A 21,375-nucleotide genomic window follows, 5' to 3' on the forward strand; every position below is an offset into this window, starting at 1 on the left:
GTCTCCTCAGACAGTGAGGAGGGCGTTTCGGCATCCGCCATAGCCCAAGAAGAAGCGTTGGTGAACGCACTAATTGTGAGACTGAGATCCCTTTTTGGTACTAATAAATGGACCAAAATGGCGAAAGTGTTTTCTTTTGCCCAAATGTATTGGTAATAGCATTAAAGAAGAATGGGGTCATCCAAAACGAACCCCTGGTTTTTTCCAAACGCATTATTAGGCATTATCCGTTTGAGGAATTCCTCCTCAAGAAATGGAAAGTGCCACCTGTGGTGGATTTACCAATTTCCAGATTAAATAAAGCTACGTTTGTCCCATTGGAGGACGCTCCGTCCTTTAGGGATCCGGTGGATCGTAAGGTGGAAGCTGTGTCTCGCGCCATCTTTTCCTTGATTGGGTCAGCTGTTTAGACCAGTGATTGCAATTGGTTTGGTTTCACAAACATTTGACAGAATAGACCAAGTTGTTACGCCGGGACTTAGAGGGGAGAAGCATCCCCCCGGCAGTATCAGACCTGCTGGAGCAGATGATACAAGGGCTACAGTTTGTCTGTGACGCTACTCTGGACGCCACTCCCTTGTTGGGGCGGGCATCAATTTCAGCAGTCGTCCTCAGGCGTGTACTGTGGCTAAGGTGTTGGTCGGCGGACCAAGGTTCCAAATCAGCTTTGGCTAATCTCCCTTTTCAGGGGGATCGCCTATTTGGGGCCACCTTAGATGAATATCAAGGATCTCACTGGAAGCAAGAGCACTTTTTTGCCACAGAGCACTAAGGGTAAGGGACCTCGTCAAAGACGGGGGCCTTCCTTTTTCGCTCATAAAAATTTTTTTTCGCTCCACTGGGACGGGCGATAAAGCTAAGCCCTCCAAAACTCCTTCAGGAGGTTTCTGGGGGCGCTGGTCGGGCAAACAAGAGTTCGGCTCTTCCAAACCTGAAGATAAGACTATTAAAGCCTGAAAGTGCGCCTCCACCCATACTTGGGGTGGGGGGATGTCTTCGCCGGTTTCCGGATCCATGGCTTTCCAGAATCCCGGACAAATGGTTTCGCGAAGTCAGGAGGTCAGGTTACAAGATCGAGTTTCAATCTTTCCCACCGGTGCGATTCTTCCCCTCCAAGATCCGACTATCCCCGGATCGCCTAGAAGCTTTTCGGGGGGCGGTCACGGATTTAATGCAACAAGGAGTGGTGGTCCACGTTCCTTGGACAGAGCGTTTTCAAGGGTTTTATTCGAACCTTTTCACAATACCAGAAAAGAGGGCAAGGTGCGTCCAATTCTGGACTTAAGAGCACTCAATTTTTTTGTCAAGGTACAAAAATTCAAAATGGAGTCCGTTCGCACAGTAGCGGCCTCCCTGCATCAGGGGGATTTTCTGGCGTCCATAGACATCTAGGATGCCTATCTTCACATTCCTATTTACGCAGAACATCAGCGTTCCCTGCGTTTTTCTGTAAAGAGAACCATTATCAGTTTGTGGCGTTACCCTTTGGTCTCGCCTCGGCTCCTCGGGTCTTCACAAAGGTGTTGGCCCCAGTGTTGCCGCTATTACGGCAACGAGACATATCGATTCTAGGTTACCTAGACGATCTTCTGCTTTGTGCAGAGTCTCCGCAGACTCTATTGCTAACTTAGAGATCACCATAACCTCTTTGCAAGAGTTCGGGTGGCTGGTGAACTTGCAGAAGTCATCTCTGGTTCCCACCAGGAGGCTGGAATATCTGGGTCTAATTTTAGACACATCCAGGGCAAAAGTGTTTCTCCCGGCGGAGAAACTCCAGAAAATTCAATCAACGATTTAGTTGTTACTATCTGACAACTGGCCTTCCCTTCGGACTTGCATGAGAGTCCTGGGTTTGATGGTGGCTTCCTTCGAAGCAGTATCATTTGCCCAGTCCCATACTCGAATCCTTCAAAAAGAAATTCTTCTCAAATGGAATCGGAATCCGGATTCCATGGACAATCGGATCCGACTGAATGAACGGACCAGGAAGTCTCTGGTCTGGTGGCTTCGGTCTCCGATGCTCAGCAGGGGAGGTTATGTCTTCCAATAGATTGGACGATTGTCACCACGGATGCCAGTCTATCCGGGTGGGGAGGAATTCTCTGCAAATTATCCGCTCAGGGGCTTTGGTCCCTGGAAGAGTCCAGGTTACCGATAAATGGATTGGAACTGAGAGCGATCAGACTTCGTCTGATTCACTGGACCGAGCAGCTCCAGGGCAGCCCGGTTCGGATCCAGTCGGACAATGCCACAGCAGTGGCTTATGTCAATCATCAAGGGGGCACCAGGAGTGTCCTGGCGGCCATAGAAGTGGCCAGCATTCTTCGTTGAGCGGAACGATTGTTCCAGCTCTCTCTGCGGTATTCATTCCGGGGGTGAATTGGCAGGCAGATTATCTCAGCCGTCAGATTCTGGATCAAGGGGAATGATCTCTTCATCCAGAGGTATTCCACCAACGTTGGGGCACCCCGAATGGGATCTGTTGGCATCTCGGCTCAACAGGAAAGTGCGGAGGTTTGTGGCTCGCTCCCGCGATCCTCTAGCAGACGCCGCAGACACGCTGATCGCCCCGTGGGGGCAGTATCAGCTACTGTATGCCTTCCCTCCTCTCAAGTAGCTGCCGAAGCTTCTTCGCAGGATAGAGGTGGAGGGAATCCCAGTTATCCTGGTAGCTCAGGACTGGCCTAGTCGGGCCTGGTACGCCGACCTGGTCAGGCTGGTCGCAGACGTTCCTTGGCGACTTCCTCTCAGGGAGGATCTGCTGTCGCAGGGACCGATCTTCCATCCTGCTTTACGATCGCTGGCTTTAACGGCCTGGCTATTGAGACCCAGGTGCTGAAGGACAAGGGATTGTCAGCTTCAGTTATTCCTACTCTAGTTAAAGCAAGAAAAGCGACTTCCAGAAAGATTTATCATTGCACATGGAAGTCTTAGATTGCGTGGTGTGAATCCCTTGGGTTCCCTCCACGTTGTTATTCGGTGGGCCGAATATTGGCCTTTCTGCAACAGGGGGTTGAGCAGAAGCTGGCCTTGAGTGCTATCAAGGGTCAGGTTTCAGCATTAGCAATCTTTTCAGAAGCTTTTGGCTACTCATTCCTTGGTGCGTAATTTCTTCCAGGGGGTGAGACACCTGGCTCCGCCAGTGCGCGCACCTTTACCACCCTGGGATCTTTATTTGGTGCTGTCGGTTCTTCAGAAACCTCCCTTTGAAAATATCAGGGAGATTCCCTTGCTTACTTTATCCTAGAAGGTGGCCTTCTTGGTGGCTATCACTTCTGCACGCAGGGTGTCAGAACTGGCTGCATTATCCTGTTGTTCCCCATATCTGGTGGTTCATAGGGATAAGGTTGTTCTTCGTCCGAATCCATCCTTCCTTCCTAAGGTGGTTTCAAAGTTTCATTTGAATGAGGACATGGTATTGTCTTCCCTGTGTCCTAAGCCCAGTCATCCTCGAGAATTCGCGTTGCATTCCTTGGATGTAGTTCGGGCGATCAGGGTATACTTGAATACTACGGATTCATTTCATAATACGGATTCACTGTTTGTGATCACGGATGGCCCTAAGAAGGGGTTGCCTGTTTTCTGCCGCGACCATCTCTAGATGGATCAGACAGACGGTGGTATAGGCTTATTCTATCTAAGGGTCGGGATCCCCCGTTCCCTGTTAAGGCGCACTCTACTCGGACGCTTAGTGTTTCCTGGGTCTTCCGCCATCAGGCGTCAGCGATCCAGGTTTTCAAGGCGACTACTTGATCGTCGGTTCATACCTTACAATATTGTATAAGGTTTATGTGATGGCATCGTCAGATGCCTCTTTTGGCCGCAAGGTTCCTGCAGGCCGCTGTTTGAGGAGACTGTTGGTCTACCTCGAGGGTTTTTTTGGGTAGGTCTCATCTGTTTGCTCGATGAGTCCCTTGATACTTCTGGTTGGCTCCGGTTGGGCCTTCTGGATTTTGATTCTGTTCCCACCCCTCATTTGTGGCATTGCTTTGGGACGTCCCAATTTGATATTAATCAAGAGGACTACGTCTGTCAATGAGCGACAGAGAAAAATTGATTTTTGTAAGATCTTACCGTAAAATCCTTTTCTCTTAGCTCATTGACAGACGTAGTACCCGCCCCTCTACTTTTGAGTTGGGTTGGGTTAAATTCTCTGACACTGCTTTGGGACATAACTGATTTCCTGTAGCAGACAGGAAGAGGATATACCCTCTGGGACTGCCCCTAAGGTGTGGCCAGAACGTTTTCTTTCTGCCTAGTGTCCTACTCCTGTAGAGGGCAGCATAACCAAATTTGATATTAATCAAGAGGACTACGTCTTGTCAATGAGCTAAGCGAAAAGGATTTTACGATAAGATCTTACAAAAATCAATTTTTTCCATTCGGGATAAAGGTTTTACATAAATAAAAGCTGATCATTGTAAGCACCCCTGCCAGTGGTAAATGGTTTGATTCAGCACTTTAACTGATACATTTGTAGGATAGCTTATTCTGTAAAACAGACTTACTGGCAGGATCACCAGGTAAAAATAGAGGAAAGAAAGCCTAAAAGTAAACGAATGCAGCCGTTACATATAAGGATTAGTAAACTGCAATTTAATGTTTTTGTTTTCGGGTTTAATACAGCTTTAAAGAGGACATTTATTAAAATAGCCATGGACTGCTTAGCAATCAGCAACTGCTAAGACAATGAGCACTTTGGCAAGAAGTATGTAATGTACTATATGGTGTACAGTATATATAGCACAGATGTCTGTAACACACCAATTGTAGGGAGTTAGGGGTATGTAATATACAGAGTCCAGGGTATAGGTGCCCAAAAAGCTTGGGAGTGAAGGGTCGGGAGTGTGTAAGGTACAGAGGCCTGCAGAATGTGCTGTGCAGAAGTCAGGGTTGTGTTAACAGTTATACACCTCCATTTATTGTCCGTTGAGCATAAACTTGGAGATGCCTCATGCTTTGATTCCTGGGAAACAGACATTGCAGGATAGATAACTAAAAAGTGTGACCGGTAGAGTTGACAAGTGTGCCATAAATAGTGACATGACAGGAATGGAAAGTTTAAAAGCGAATTTAGAGCCCAACTCGGGCAAATGAAAAATCATCTCTTGCAGTGGGGCTGTGCACACACTGCAAGGGTTAATTGCTTATTTTGTCTAGACGAGAGAAGAAACCTTTTTACTTACCTGATCCTCTGCTTCCTCCACACTCCAGCTGTAGATTGTCATTCAGTGTCCTCACTTCCAGTGCAGGGCTATGGGGACCTTGCAGGGACTGTTTGAGGCGTGGGGAGAAGTGGAGAATCCGGTAAATAAATCTCCTTTTATTGCTTCCCTAGATATAAATGAGCAATTCTTGCAGTGTAGGCACAGCCCCACTGCAAGGGATAATTTTTTAGTTGCCTGGAGTATAGCTTTAAAAAAAATAGACCTAGCACTATTTCCATGGGCAACAGCTTTACTTATGCCCCATTTTTGGTACATCTGCCCTATGATCAGCATTTGAATAAAGTAGTACCCTAAGTAAATATAGATAAATCAGTTATCCCTGCTAGTAGTAATTTGACATGTCGTTGATAAGACTTGCTTACATGACTCCACCCACTGAAAACACAGCTCAGTTTTTGGATGCCATGAAGAACTTGCCAGCCCCAGCCAAAGAGGGGCTTGTTGTCTGTGGATAGCATCAGTCAGGATCACATACTGCAAGCAAATAAAAATAAAACAATTAAAATCACCAGGGGCCGCACTGAATGCAATAATAAAGCATGCTAAGGACCGAACAAAAACTTACCACCAACCAATGTCTGCTGACTCAACCAAAGTAGGTTTGGTGTGATCCAAGTAACTCAACTCAATACTGTACAAAAAGCCAGGCTGTAAGGGGCCCAGAAGTAGTTGCTAGTTTGTCACATACTACAAGCAGCTGTTGGTGGCAGCAGCTTGTGCTCTGAAGCCAGCACCTCTCCAGGAAGATGCCCTGCTCCATGACCCTCTCCACATGCCACCCATGCCCCCTCCACTCTCCAGCTGTGCAGCATGCACAGATGACACTACACACCAAAGAGATCTAGGTCATTGGAGTGTACAAACTGATAGCGCCGTACCAAGAACACCAAGCCCGCATATGCATTATGCAACAACCTAGCAATTCTCTGATTCCAGACAGTTGCCAGCTGTCCTGGATTTACTGGGACAGTCAAGTTTTTGAGACAGTTGACCTGCCACCACTGTTTGAAATCCCACACTTCTCTTTTAACAACATATGAACTTAAAACATATCTAATCCCAAGTACAATGATTCCATATATTGCAGTTTACCAGTCAGATGTAGGGCTGCATTTGTTTTATTTTTTTATTTTTCAAGCAAACTACATTTTGTACAAGTACAAAAATAATACTCGTTGATCTTCCGAAAATTCGTGACACTAAACTAAAATTTCTTTTGTTCATTGACGGACACAGCGCTCCATATTCAGAACCCCATAGGGTTAATCGCAAGTAGGACACTAGGCAGAAAAAATACTTGGCTATGCCTATGGGCAGTCCTAGCTGGTATACATCCCCCTCTTTGCTATAGGCCTTCAGTTTTTTTCTGCCTAGTCAGGAGTAAGGACCTCGTTCCCTGCCAGGATCTTTGGTCCTGGCAATTTTTTCCTTTTAAATGGCTTTTTTTTTCTCCTGTTTTTTTTCCTGTGAGATCTACAATCAGCTGCCGGGCTGGGTGACAGGCTGGATAGCTAGATACAGTGGTCCCTCCAGGCTGGCCAGTGAGTGCACACAGACCACAGGTCCGCGCTGGGTCGGCCGTGACTTAGCCCAACTAGACAGGGGCTGGCATGCAAGTTAAACGTCTTGCGAGGTCGCATACAACCGGGTTTTGGCCCAAGTTGCAGCGTTCCTCCTGGCTGACAGCTCCCATTTCAATGGTGAGGGGTTCTGTCTGGAGTGGTGCCTTCCTGGTCCCCAGTGGTATGGTGAGTAAGCTGCCCCCCCCTCACCCTGGATGCAGTGTGGCATGGACGCGGGCACCCCCGTGGGCTGGTCAGTCCTGCAGGTTTCCCTCTTTCCTCCCAGACCCCCAGTGTTTTGTGTGGTCCCTGTGGGCCATCTTTGTACCACCCCTCTGGAGTAGCGCGGTGGATTTGCAGGTGGATTGGACTGATTTGCAGCACTGTGTACCCGTGGGGGGGGGGGGATACCGCAGCCTGGGACGAATTTCCCTGCTGGAGTGGGCACTGAGTTTTTTGTGGTCCTGTGCCCAGTTCCCCCTTCCACTGTAGATGTGTCCTGGGTCCCTGGGAGCCTTGTGTGCGCCCCCATTAATTTGGGGGCTGTTTTTCTCTATGCTGGTGGCCATGTTTATGTAGTTCGGCCATTTTTCGTTGGTCCGGCGTGCATTGAGAGCAGCAGCCATGACAGTGGAGCCTCTGGGAGGCAATTGTGGTTGGGAAGACTCCTCCCTTTTCCCTGGTGTTGACTCCTGGGTTTCCTTTTTTGCTGGACACCGCACGTGGATACTGGCTATCTCTGGTGCAGACTGGTGCTACTCTGGTGGGGTAGTGAATTCTGGTGGTGTCCCTCCCGCTCTCTGCTGCAGGTTGTAGGGTGCTTTGCTTTCGGGTGGGGGTGAGTCCCCTAGCAGTGCTATACACTTTTTGCTGTTGGGTCCCCCCTTTAACGCATGGAGTTTCAGGACCATGTTTTTCCACCTTACCCCCTCTCGGAGGAAGCAGGTCCCTCAGGGTTCCAGCCCTCCATTGATGCACTGATGGCGGTCCTGGAGTTCTTTTGTTTCTCGGGTGGAGGTGGCCTTTTGGTGGAGTGCTAACAGAAAGCACCCCCTGCCTCATCTGTCTCTTCAGATCCTGAATCTGGCTCTGCCGCCACGGACGTAGCCCACTCTGCGTGATTTGTAGCCACGCTTCCTGATATCTCTGATAGTAAGGATTATTCCTCCACAGCTGTGGCTGCGCATGAGAAGGTGCTGGTTGACACACTAATTACATCCGTGCGGGAGGCTTTGAAGATGGAGGATGCAGCTGAGGCGGCTGCAGATGTGACCATCCCTTTTGGCACCCACAAGCCATCTCGCACAGCAAAGGTTTTTCCTTATCCTTCCTATTTTTACAACTTTTATTGGGAGCAGCCAAAACGTCCCTTTTGTGGTTCTTAAATGCTTTGCGGTGAGGTACCCCTTTTGAAGAGTCACTCCTCAAGAAGCGGACTGTCCCACCAGTGGTGGACCTCCTGTATCCAGCTTGAAGATGGAAGCCATGATTCCGGTAGAGGAATCCCTGGCCTTTAAGAATCCGGCTGACGGAAAGGCAGAGTCTGTGGCGTGCACTATGTTCTCTATTGCTGGTTCGGCGCTGAGGCCGGTAACTGAGTGGGCTAAAGTTTGCACTATGATGTAGGGGGGTGAGCAGATTCTCCCTGCCTTTAATGAGTTGGCAGACCAGTTGGTCCAGGGACTGCAGTTTGTCTGTGATGCCTCTTTGGACATGGCTCCCCTGATTTCTAAGCTATCAGTTTTGGCAGTGGTGTTTTGGCGTGTGTTGTGGCTTAGTTACATAGTAGGTGAGGTTGAATAAAGACAATAGTCCATCCAGTTCAACCTGTGTAGGTGTGTGTGGACGTATTCATTTCTCATACTCCTGAATGTTTCGATCCTTGATGTACGTCCAAGAGTCTTTTAAAATTAGCCATACTCCCTGCAGTTACTACCATTTGTGGCAGGGAATTCCACAGTCTTGTAGCCCTTATAGTAAAGAACCTCCTTCGTAGCCTGAGGTTAAATCTCTTCTCCTCTAAACGCATTGTATGACCTTGTGTCCTCATGTATTCCTTGTGACTGAATCATTTTTTTTCTATGCTCTGATCACCATTGAGGTATTTGTAAATCGTTATCATGTCCCCTCTCATGCGTCTCTTCCCAGGGAGAATAAATCTAGTGCTTCTAAACGCTCTTCGTAATTAAGGTCCTCTAATCCCCTAATAAGTTTTGTTGCCCTTCTCTGTACTCTCTCAAGCTCCAATACATCCCTTCTGAGGACTGGCGACCAGAACTGGACAGAATACTCCAGATGTGGTCGGACCAGAGTTTTATAAAGTGGTTGGATTATAGTTTTATCTCTGGAATACATCCCTTTCCTTAGGCATGCCAAAATTCTGCCGGCTTTGGCAGCTGCAGCTTGACATTGCATGCTATTGCCTAATCTATCTTCCACTAAGACCCCCAGATCTTTCTCCATTTTTGATACCCCCAGAGGTTCCCCTCCTAGCTTGTATATTGCTTTTATGTTGTTGGTCCCTAAGTGCAATACCTTGCACTTATCCACATTAAACCTCATTTGCCATGTAGTTGCCCACTCTGTTGTTTTGTTCAGGTAATTCTGTAGGATTTCTGCCTCACGATGTGAAGTTATTGCCCTGCTCAATTTTGTGTCATCTGCAAAAACTGAGATCGAGCTACTGATCCCGTCCTCAATGCTTTTTATGAATAAATTGAACAAAAAAAAGCTGACTGATTTGCCCTTTTAAGGCGATCACCTGTTTGGGGCAGCCTTGAATGACAACATTAGTAGAGCACCTTTCTTCCACAGTTTGGGAAGGGGAAAGAACCTTGTCGCAGACGCAGCCCTTCTTTCTCAGAAGTTTTTTCGTTCTTTAGGGTTCACTGACAAAGGTTCAAAACTTTTCAAGCCCTCCTCGGGAGGTTCCAAGCGTCCCTAGTCTGGCAAGCCGAGAGCTGGATTCTCTAGAGCTGCAGACAAGGCTCCTTCAGCATGAAGGTGCACCCTCACCCATGCCTAGGGTTGGGAGACTTCTTGGTTTCCGGGCCCGTGAACCTCCTTGGTAAACGACAAATTGGTCCACGAGGTGATTCTGTCCGGTTACAAGATAGTTTCTTTCTTGCCCCCTTGACAGTTTATTTCCTTCCAATGTACGTCTGTCCCGGACTGATTGCAAGATTTCTTTGGGGCAGTACAGGACCTGTTGCTTCAGGACGTGATTGTCTTAATTCCAGTATTGGAACTGTTTCAAGGTTTTTATTCAAATCTGTTTACAGTTCCAAAGAAGGAGGGAAAGTTTCATCCAATTCTGGACCTCAAGTCCCTGAACTGCTTTGTGCGGGTACAGAAATTCAGAATGGAATTCATTTGCATGATAGGGGTATCCCTATATCAGGGGGATTTTCTAGCCTCTATCGACATCAAGGATGCTTGCTTGCACATTCCAGTATGTGCTCGATACCAGCGTTTCCTCCATTTTGCCGTGGGAGAGGAGCACTTAGCGTTACCCTGTTGGTCTCGCCTTCGCTCCTCTGGTCTTCACAAAAGTGATGGCCCCTGGTTTTGGCATTGCTAGGTCAGAGGGGGATTGCGGTACTGGGCTACCTGGATGACCTCCTATTGTGAGTGGAGTCCTCTTTTGCCTTGGGCGACGTTGCAATCACCATTCAGACCCTGAAGGAGTTCAGTTGGCTTCTAAACTATCGGAAGTCTGCCCTGCTTCCCTCCAGAAAATTGGATTGTCTGGATCTGACTCTGGATTCAGCTCTAGCCAGAGTATTCCTTCCTCTGGACAAACTCCAGAAGTTACATGCTGCGATTCATCTATTTCTGGCCAGCAGGTAGTCCTATCTCCGGACTTGCATGCAGGTGCTGGGCCTGAGGGTGTCTACCTTTTTGAGGTTGTTCCGTTTTGCACAATTCCATTCAAGGTCCTTCTAAAGGGAGATCCTGGTGAAATGGGACAAGTGTCCAAAGTCTCTGGACAATCCAATTCGGCTGAGCCGCAAAACCAGGGATTCCCTGGTCTGGTGCCTTTGCTCTCTGACTTAGTCATGGCCAGTCTTTTCTCCCGTTGTATTGAACAGTGGTCACTACGGATGCCAGTCTGTCCGGGTAGGGAGTTGTCTTGAGACTGAGCTCCACTCAGGGTTGTTGGACACTGGAGGAATCCAGACTACTGATCAATGTCTTGAAACTTCGGGCGATCAGGCTATGCCTGGTTAGCTGGACGGATCGGCTCCAGGGGATTTCCGGTTCGGATCCAGTCAGACAATGCCATGGCGGTGGCTTGTGTCAATCACCAGGGCGGAAAAAAAAGTGTGTTGGCGGCTCTGGAAGTATCCGGCATTCTCCAGTGGGAAGAACGCTTAGTTTTGGCAATTTTTCGCTGTGCACATTCACAGGAGTGGAAACTGGCAGGCGGACTATCTCAGTCAGCAGGCGTTGGACAAAGGGGAGTGGTCCCTTTATCCGGATGTGTTTCATCTAATATGTCTGAGGTGGATCTTTTGGTGTCTCGGCTCAACAGAAAGGTACTAAGATTTGTGACAAGGTCACAGGATCTTCTGGCGGACGCCACAGATGCTCGGGTGGCCCTGTAGGGCCAGTATCGTCTGCTCTACACCTTCCCTCCTATCAAGCTTCTTCCACAGCTTCTATGCAGGATCGAGACCAAATGGATATTCCGGTCATTCTAGTGGGCTAGAACTGGCCTTGCTGGTCTTGCTACGCCGACCTGGTGCGATTTGGTCGCTGATGTTCCTTAGAGACTGCCTCTCAGGGAGGACCTGCTATCCCAAGGGCCGATCTTCCATCCTGCTTTACTGTCACTGGCTTTGATGGCTAGACTGTTGAAAACTAGGTGCTGAAGAATAGAGATTTGCCTGGATCAGTGATTCCAACACTGCTAAAGGCTAGGAAGTCTACCTCTAGAAAGATTTACCATTGTACATGGAAAGCGTACATTTCGTCATGTGAGTCGATCAGTTAACTTTTCGGTGGCTCTGATTTTGACCTTCAATGGGGTGTTGAGCAGAAGTTGGCCTTGAGTACCATCAAGGGCCAGGTGTCTGTCTTGGCGGTCGTCTTTCAGTGATGCTTAACCACACATTCATTGGTACATACCTGTACCAATGAATGTGTGGCTAAGCATCATTCAACACCTGACTGCCGGTGCGGTCTCCTCTACCAACGTAGGATTTGAAGTTAGTGCTCCCAGTTCTCCAAAGGCACCTCCCATTGAAAACATTTCTAGAAATTCCCCTGCTTATGCTGTTTTAGAAGGTAGCTTTTTTGGTGGCCCACCATAACAGAAAAATGGGAAAAGATAGCGCTCACCAAAACAAGGACAACCAGTCAGGACAGTAATGGATAAAATGTCAGTTTATTGTGAGATCTTGGCAAAAAAACTCTGGTCATAAATGAACACAGAAATACATCCAGGTTAATAAGTGTGTTGCAGTACCTGAGGTGGGAGCCAGGATTGCAGGGAGAGGATGTCCCCTAGGTCTCAAGCGGGGGGGAGAGCTAGATGGAGTGGGAAGAGCCCGAAACAGGTCCTCACAGGGTGGAGGGAGGAGAATTCATTTGCAGCCTGGGAGTGGGGGCGATGGAATCCCTGCTGGTCTGTCGGCCGTCAGAAGTGCAGTGACCCGACGTCTCCACCACTCGCCGGTCCCGAGCTATGCCGAGAGATGACGTCACGGGAAGTGGGCGGCAAACCCAGGGGAAGCCGCACCAGACAACCAGAGAGATGGAAAGTGGCAGCATACAACCACAGTATCCCAGAGTGTGAAGTCAAGAGGGAGCAGGGGATGAACGCCAAACTGAGATAACCGATTACATGTTTCGGGACAAGCCCTTCGTCAGATCCTGAAACATGTAATCTGGTATCTGTTTGGTGTTCATCCCCTGCCCCCTCTTGGCTTCACACTCCGGGATCCTGTGGTTGTATGCTGCCGCTTTCCATCTCTCTGGTCGTCTGGTGCGGCTTCCCCTGGATTCGCCGCCCACTTCCCGTGACGTCCTCTCTCGTCATAGCTCGGAGACGTCGGGTCACTGCACTTCTGACGGCCAACAGACCAGCAGGGATTCCATCGCCCCCACTCCCCAGGCTGCGGATGAATTCTCCTCCCTCCACCCTGTAAGGACCTGCTTCAGGCTCTCCCCACTCCATCTAGCCCTTCCCACCGCTTGAGACCTAGGGGACATCCTCTCCCTGAAATCCTGGCTCCCACCTCAGGTACTGCAACACACTTATTAATCTGGATGTGTTTGTGTTCATTTATGACCGGAGTTTTTTTGCCAAGGTCTCACAATAAACTGTGATATTTTATCCATTACTTTCCTGCCTGGTTGTCCTTGTTTTGGGGAGTGCAATCTATTCCCATTTTTCTGTTATGGTGGATTTCACATTTGGGTCTGAGTATGGGTCAGCTGCACCTTGGACATGAGACATAAGGCTTCTCTCCACCCCCACATGTTTTTTTTATATATTTGGCTCCATCAGACAGACCTGATCCCCATCAGATCCCCTGATTGATTGGCTCATAGCGCCAGGTTTCTTTTGTGTGTAGCTTTTTTGGTGCCCATCACCTCTGCTCGCAGGGTGTAGGAACTAGCAGTGTTATCTTGTTGTACCCCCTATCTAGTGGTCCACAAAGATAAAGTTCCTCCCGAAGGTGGTCTCTGACTTCCATTTAAATGAAAACATTGTTTTGCCTTCTTTGCGTCCCAGGCCCGCTCATCCCAAGGAATTTGCACTGCATGCCTTGGATTTGGTTCAGGCGATTTGGGTGTATCTGGCAGCCACTGAGTCTTTTCAGAGGCCAGACACTCACTGTTTGTGATCACGGATGTGTCAAGAAAAGGGCTGTCTGCTTTTTCTGCGACCAATTTCCAGATGGATCAGACAGACGGTGACTCAGGCCTACTCTTTTAAGAGTCAGGTTCTCCTTTCCCTGTAACAGCGCACTCTACTCTAGCGCTTACTGCTTTTTGGGCTTTTGGTCATTAGGCGTCAGTGGCGCAGGTTTGCATGGCGGTCACTTGGTCGTCGGTGCACACTTTGCATCTGCTAATGCTTCCTTTGGCCCCAAGGTTTTGCAGGCTGCTATTTAGAGGGTCTGTTCCCTCTTTGGGGGTGTATTGTTCAGGTTAAGCTCCAGTTGTTTTTTTGTTTTTGAGCTCCTATTACCTGGTTGGCTCTGTTATATTCTCCGTGTTGTGAGAGACACAGGACTCTGATCTGGAACAACGGATGTTTATTCAGTACTCACTGTACACTCCCAACATGCATTACAGGACAGCTCAGTCCTGTATATCAATGCATCTCTTACATGTGTCTAAGATGGCCACTCTGCCCCTTGACCCTTGTCATCACTCCTGGGTGGAGCCAGCCTTGAAGTAACAGTACATGTGAAACCCTTCATCAAAACACCTTCCATCCATCCCTAAAAAAACAAAACACAACAAAACGAGAACAGGCATAAAACAGTAACTAATAATTGTCCAATACAGTCCTCCAACTCAGGAGATTTACATGGCTTCTTCTGCGTCCGGATGTGAGAACAACTTCCAGGGACGCTACGGGGAGAAAATGGCAGCGGATCACTTTTGGCGGGCCGTCGAAAGTCTCGTAACCGGTTTTGCAGCTGAAACCGGTCAGGAGGGTGACAGCGTCGTTGAGGACGGGCACCCAGCGACTCGGGGCCGGAGGAAGCAGGGCTGGCCGGAATGGACACCGGCGGGGCCAAGAGGGGATCCCCTAGCTCAGAGGGTGAACAGACCTCTGGACCAGGGCTGGAGGGCTCTGTTGGAGCGTAGTTCAAAAGTTCAGAGTCCCCCCCAAGCATCAGTCTCAATGCACCCTGATCCGGTAGGAGCAGATCTTTGAGACACTGGAGGTGCAGCCGATGTCAGGGATTCGGGCAGCTGAGAACGAGGACGCAATTGGTCCGCATGCCGTCTGCAAATGGAACCATCTTCCAGGCAGACCCTATACATTTTGGGTCCCAAAGTCTCTGTGACGATAGCAGGAAGCCAACGAGTGTTGGAAGCGCCATAAGATTGAGCCAATACCTTTTGCTGGGCTGTAAACAGGGGAATCTCGTCGAGTTCGACCCTCTTGTCTTGGGACTGCCGTACATGTTCCTGGACCGTTTGAGGGTGGAGCATGTCCAAAACAGTCCATGGCTGCCGACCCAAAAGAAGTTCAGCTGGAGTTTTCCCAGTGGTTGCATGTGGTGTGTTTCTGTAAGCAGAAAGGAGTCCAGCTGCTGGGGTGACAGGGACTGTTGTTTACTTGTAGCCACAGTAGCTTTGAAATAGCATTTGAAGGCCTGTACAAACCTTTCTGCTTGACCATTTGTAGCCGGGTGGTAAGTTGCGGTCAACTTGTGTTTGGGCTTGTGAATTGTGCACCGTTGTCTGTGACAATTTCTCTGGGGTATCCAAACGTAGCAGCGAGATGTAACAGTATGAAAATCGTCGCCTTAGTCTTCGGCTGGGTAACGGGAATGACCTCAGGCCACTTTGAATGGGCATCAATTATGATCAAAAAGGTGTGTCCTCTGATTTGGCCTGCAAAGTCTCCAAGTGTAGGCGAAACCAGGGAACCGTGGGCCAAGTCCAGGACTGGACGCACCCTCGAGGAGGGTCTCTTGCAGTTTGTGCACATCCAGCACACGCATTCACATATGTCGTGATATCGGAGTCTAGGTTCGGCCACCACACATGGCCTCGGGCCTTTTGTTTCATACGTGTGCCCCCGGGATGACCAGTATGTAGCAAGTCCAGAATGTGTCTCCGGAGGGTTTGTGGAACGATCACTCGGTCTCCTTATAAAACACAGTTGCCAGCCACAGTTAATTCCAGACGCCTACAGAAGTAAGGTTCATAATCCTGTGTGACAGTTGCAGGCCAACCGTACCGTACCCAGGAGAGTATTGTCTTAAGGAAGATATCCTTGGCTGTATGGGCTGCTACCTCCCCAAAAGACAAAAAGGACAGGCTGGTGTAACGACCACTCTTGACTGGTGGAGAAGAGTCTGTTGTCCTCGGCAGACGGGACATGGTGTCCGCATTAGCATTGGCATCATGGCTGCGATACTGGATTTTGTAGCTATATGCTCCTAAGAATAGGGCATATCATTGAAGATGGGCCGCAGTCGTCTGGGAGGTGCCTTTGTCAGGGCTAAAGATCTGAAGGAGTGGTTTATGATCTGTCAGTATGGTGAACTCCCTACCATACAGGTAAAGATGAAACTTCTTAATTGCCCATATGAGCGCCAGAGCCTCTTTGTCAATGTGAGAGTAATTGCTTTCTGCTTTTGTCAAGGACCTGGAGGCGAATGCCACTGGTTTCTCTGACCCATCTGGTAAAACGTGAGATACTACAGCCCCTAGACCATAGGGTGAGGCATCACAAGCCAAGGTGAGAGGCCTTTGGAGGTCATAGTGCACGAGCATGCGTGACGCCAACAGTTTTTGCTTAGAAACTTCTAAAGCACGTTGGCATGCAGCCGACCAGTTCCATCTGGAGTGTTTCTCCAAAAGCTTGTTTAACGGAAACAAAGTGTGTGCTAGATCTTGCAGGAATTTGTGGTAATAGTTCAGCAAGCCCAGGTATGATCGCAGCTGTTGGACGTTGTTTGGGGCTGGAGCTTTTACTAAAGCATCAACTTTGGCTTCCGTGGTGTGTATACCCTCTGCATCCAAAAGGTGGCCACAAAACTCCAATTTAGGTACCATGAATTGGCATTTTGCTAAGTTCACTTTTAGACCCTGCTCTTGGGAGTCTCGTCAACACAAGCTCCACGTTCCGCTTGTGTTCCTGGTCCGTCAGGCCCGTGATGAGCATGTCATCTAACAGGCACTGTGTGAAAGGAATGTCCGCCAAAATCTCATCCATTTTGCATTGCCAAATGGCTGGGGCGGAGGCTACACCAAACACCATCCGATTGTATTCATACAGTCCCTTGTGAGTGTTGATGGTTAGAAACTTGCGGGACAAAGGGTGGACCTCAAACTGTAAATATGCTTGCCTGAGATCGAGGTGAACTTTTGACCTCCTGCAAGAGAGGCAAAAATGTAATCTACTCTGGGTAGGGGATACTGGTCTATCTCTAATTGCGAATTTAGTGCCATGCGGAAATTGCCACAAATGCGTAAGTCCCCATTCGCTTTCTTTACTGGTACAACTTGTGATGCCCACTCGCTGTGCTCTACCTTTGAGATGACACCTTGTTCCTCCAGCCGGCTTAGTTCAGCTTCCACACCTGCTCGGAGTGCGAAAGGTACCGTCCGAGCTTTGAAGAACCTAGGCTGGGCGTTGGGTTTCAGCCTGAGTCTCACACAGTCATGCTTTATTTTTCCCGAATGGTTATCAAAGACTTGTGGGAATTGCTGTTTCAGGGATTCCACCCATCCCTCTTTATCTCCTGATGGGATGGTCACGGTGTTGCAGGGGTTTATGGCGATGTCTGGCATGCCAAAGTGAGCAATCCAGTCTCTCCCAAAGAGAGGGGGTCCCCCATGTTCTAGGATATATAATGGCATTCTCTTTGTCTGACCCTTGGATACCTGTACTTTCACATAACCCAGTGGGTGGAATATCTGCTTTGAGTATGTCTGCAGTTTGATTGGTGTTGGACGGACAGTTGTTTGGATCAGAAGTTTTCTCCATTGTTTCTGGGTGATAACTGAAACTGCTGCTCCTTTGTCTACATCCATATTGAGTTTCTTTCCTTCCACGGTTACCTCTACAGTCATTGCTGAGGGTGCTGAATGCATATGATGTATGTCCAATCTGTGGAGCACTTCCTCATCCTCTGATTCAGATAACGATGTATATCTTCCCACCATATATGCCTTTTGTCCTGGGGTTCAGAGGTTGTTTATTTCGCACCTTCTTACTACGGCAGACTCGTTTCAGATGGCCTGCCTTACCACAATTATGACAGAACTGATCCTTAAACCGGCAGACTTTGTGATCATGGTCTGTATTCCCACAACGGTAGCAAGCTGACTCCCGTCTTGGTGAGGGTCTATATTTCCAGTTTGCTGCAGTAGGCTTGACTGCTGTTCTGAAAACTTCCTCTTTAACCTCTTCCTTTCTGCTCTGGGGGTTCAATGCCTCTGTATCTTTCACAGCCATTTCCATCACTGAAGCTATCTCAATTGCCTTTGTAAGGGTAAGGTCTTTCTCTGTTAACAGTCTCTTTTGGCTAGACTCACTATTTAGTCCCATGACAAACTTATCCCTCAGTGCAGTCGGTAAGTACTCCCCAAAAGAACAGGTTGAGGCTAGTCTGCGAAGGGCGAGCACATAAGCCTTAATATCTTCACCCGGCTGTTGCTGTCGCTGATGGAACCGGAATCTTTCTTCAATCTTTAGTGGTTTAGGCTGGAAGTGATTTCCTAACAGTGTCAGGAGCTCTGCCAAAGTCTTAGTTGCTGTTTTTTCAGGGAAAAGGAGATCCCTAAGAGTGTCATATGTCCTAGCACCAACCACTGTCAGAAATACTGCTACTTGCCTGTCGCCTGGGATGGAATTTGCACCAAAATACTGTTCCAGTCTCTCAACCCAGGAACTCCAGGATGTCTGTTCTCCATCAAATTCACTTAATGTCCCGATCAATGACATTTTCCTGCTGGGCTCTGTGGGTGTTTGTATCCAGGTGACAATCCAGAGTTTTTTTTTTTTTCTCACACGGATAGTAACCTTGTAAATCCCATCCTCGTCGCCACTGTTATATTCTCCGTGTTGAGAGACACAGGACTCTGATCTGGAACAACGGATGTTTATTCAGTACTCACTGTACACTCCAACATGCATTACAGGACAGCTTGGTATATCAATGCATCTCTTACATGTGTCTAAGATGGCCACTCTGCCCCTTGACCCTTGTCATCACTCCTGGGTGGAGCCAGCCTTAAAGTAACAGTACATGTGAAACCCCTCAGGTATAACATGCTCTTTTGTTTAGCCTTGGGATTTTTTTGTTGTCCCTCCCCTCAAGTTTGGCACTGCTTGGGGATGTTCTTATGGTTCTAAATATGGAGCGCTGTGTCCGTAAATGAACGAAAGAGATAATAGTAATTTTTTACTTACCATGAAATCTATTTCTCTGAGTTCAATGACGGACACAGCTCCCACCCCTCGATGGAGTTTTGATACTTCTGACACTGCTTGTTACTAAACTGAAGGCCTATAGCAGAGAGGGGGATGTATACCAGCTAGGACTGCCCATAGGCTTAGCCAAGTCTTTTTTTTTTTCTTCCTAGTGTCCTACTCCTGTAGGGGGCGATATAATCTATGGTTATGAATATGGAGCGCTGTGTCCGTCAATGAACTCGGAGAAATAGATTTTACAGTAGGTACAAAAATCCTATTATCTAACAAGCCTTCCCAGTTATCTTCTGCAAAACTACAGGCTGCCTCCTGGAGATGAAGAAAAGGGAAGGTGTTTGTGGTTCAGATCAAGAAACAAGTAGGGGCAGAAAGCCAATGCTGCTACTCCACAGATACACTGCAGGGAGTGAGCGTTGACGCCCTAAAACAGGAACAGAAACAACAAGTGAAAATAAATGGGAAAAGCCTGAAAAAAGGAAATGAAAATAGCCATCATAATCTTTTTTGTTTTGAGTTTAGATAGGCTTTTGCCCAAAACCATTAGTTTCCCTTTATATAAACGTATTATTGTTTGTTGCTATAGATCGCTTAGTGAATCATTTTATTAAGCTATGTGTGTATTCACTTTAGGTTTATACTGTGAATGTTCCAGTGCCCAGACGATCTTCTTTACCAGCTTCAAGACCCTCCTCTGCAGGACAATATACACATGTAATTTTGCAGAAAACTCTGATACTAGATAATTTGTGCATGTCACAGGGTGAACTTTCTTCTTGAGATTGTGTTTGTTTTACAGCAAGTCATACGTTTTATGGACAATAGCGTATTCCTCACTATTTTTTTTACTTTTATAGTGGTGTTGGTGTTTACTTTTTAAGCACTTTGTGTTTCCATTGTACATTTGCTCCATGTGGCTGCATGTGCAGACATTATTATTGTCAGTAAGCTGCTCTAGAAAGGCTACAAAAAGCTAGAATTGTTTTTGCAATGGCAGACACCTGCATTTTTTCTTCCGTTTTTGTATTTAAGCCAGACAATGGCTGTTACATGTAAGCATATGGAGCTGCTTAATCCCAGAGTCCTTTCATTTTTTTTTTTTGATAACTGCTAGTTATTGCTGCTAAATAATTTGTTAAACGAATAAAATATTTACTATTTCAGATTCCCGCATGTATTGCAGCTGAATTTAACCAGACCCTTGCAACACTAGGAGATGACTTCAGCGTTACAAAGATGTTAAAACAGGAAAGTAGAGTTCTTAAGGTGGATTGATACCCAAACCGCTAAATAAACTGTTGAAATACAGTTTTAAACTTTGACTTTTTTGTAGGAATTTTTTTTTTTTTATTACACACTATTTTCAGGACAACTGCTATATTTCACATCCAAAAAAGTGACAATCTCGCACTGCAGCTTTGCAGCTTCCTGGGTGACATGCCTGCTCACTAAACTATACATGAGCATCTATAAATGTGAAACAAATATTTCCCCCTATCCCTGTCTATTAACCACCTAATGATCAACTCTATATACTATATGAAGCAGATAGCACCACTATGCATCCAACCACCTGTACAAAATGCAATAAATACATATAGTCACAAAAAAGTGCAGCGCTCTCCTTCAATAAAGTGCATTCAAATTATAGTGCATAAATAAATATCTGAAATAAGTGTAAAAAATCATCTATGTGTAATAAATTAATAACATGAGTACATCTTTTCTTTAAAATATATATATATACAGTCCATCAATAAATTATTCAATGTCTGTGAAAAATAGGGGTGGAGTCCCATACACCAGAAACTCTTATGTGTCTCTGATCACCACAGTGCCCTTCACCCCACCTATGGGTGTCTTCTCACCTGCTTGAATGGACCTCACTAATTAAAGGAGGTCTATATGCACTTTGCAGTATTATAAGTGACACTGCTGCCCTGAGCCGTACACTACAAATCTGTGGCTCTCAGCGTGGTGTCAATCGTATAGGAGGCAAGAGGAAAGAACTTTAGTGCAAATCGCTAATAAAAAGCATTTATTTCCATATAAAAATCCACTCAATTTCAGAAGTAAAAAACAAGCATTTCACAATACAATCCTCTACATCCACCGCTCCACCTAGTCCCAGCGTGATTACGTCACTGCTTTATTCAGTGACGTCACGTCACTGAATAAAATAAATCTAGATCACCCTTTACTATATGTAACCCCACCATTGTATCCTTCTACTACTAAACTGTGTATATACACAAAATATTATACCACTACAGGCATACTGGAAAATTCAATTTTTTTTAAAGGAACAAATAACTAGTTACTCCAGACCGGTCTAATAACTGCTAATAAAGCAGTTTAAATCAAATTCTATGTTAAGCCCTCCAGGGGTAAGTACTTTTGTTTTATGGATCCACCATGATTCTCTCGCTAATTTTTTGCACAAAATTCC

General features: G+C 47.1%; 1 protein-coding gene across 2 annotated transcripts in view; it reads left to right on the forward strand.

Annotated features, from left to right (window-relative positions):
- Positions 1-21,375, forward strand: part of LEMD1 (LEM domain containing 1) — a 425,098-nt gene that overhangs the window by 260,847 nt on the left and 142,876 nt on the right. Inside the window, exons 4-5 of one of the 2 annotated variants that reach the window (XM_082247400.1) lie at positions 19,560-19,640; positions 20,091-20,171. In XM_082247400.1, coding sequence (XP_082103526.1) covers positions 19,560-19,640; positions 20,091-20,171 — 162 coding nt within the window. The remainder of the gene's footprint in view (positions 1-19,559; positions 19,641-20,090; positions 20,172-21,375) is intronic. The other variant, XM_082247399.1, reaches the window with a different exon arrangement.

This window comes from Pelophylax lessonae, assembly GCF_965119305.1.
Source record: "Pelophylax lessonae genome assembly, chromosome: 2".
Classification (NCBI taxonomy): domain Eukaryota; kingdom Metazoa; phylum Chordata; class Amphibia; order Anura; family Ranidae; genus Pelophylax; species Pelophylax lessonae.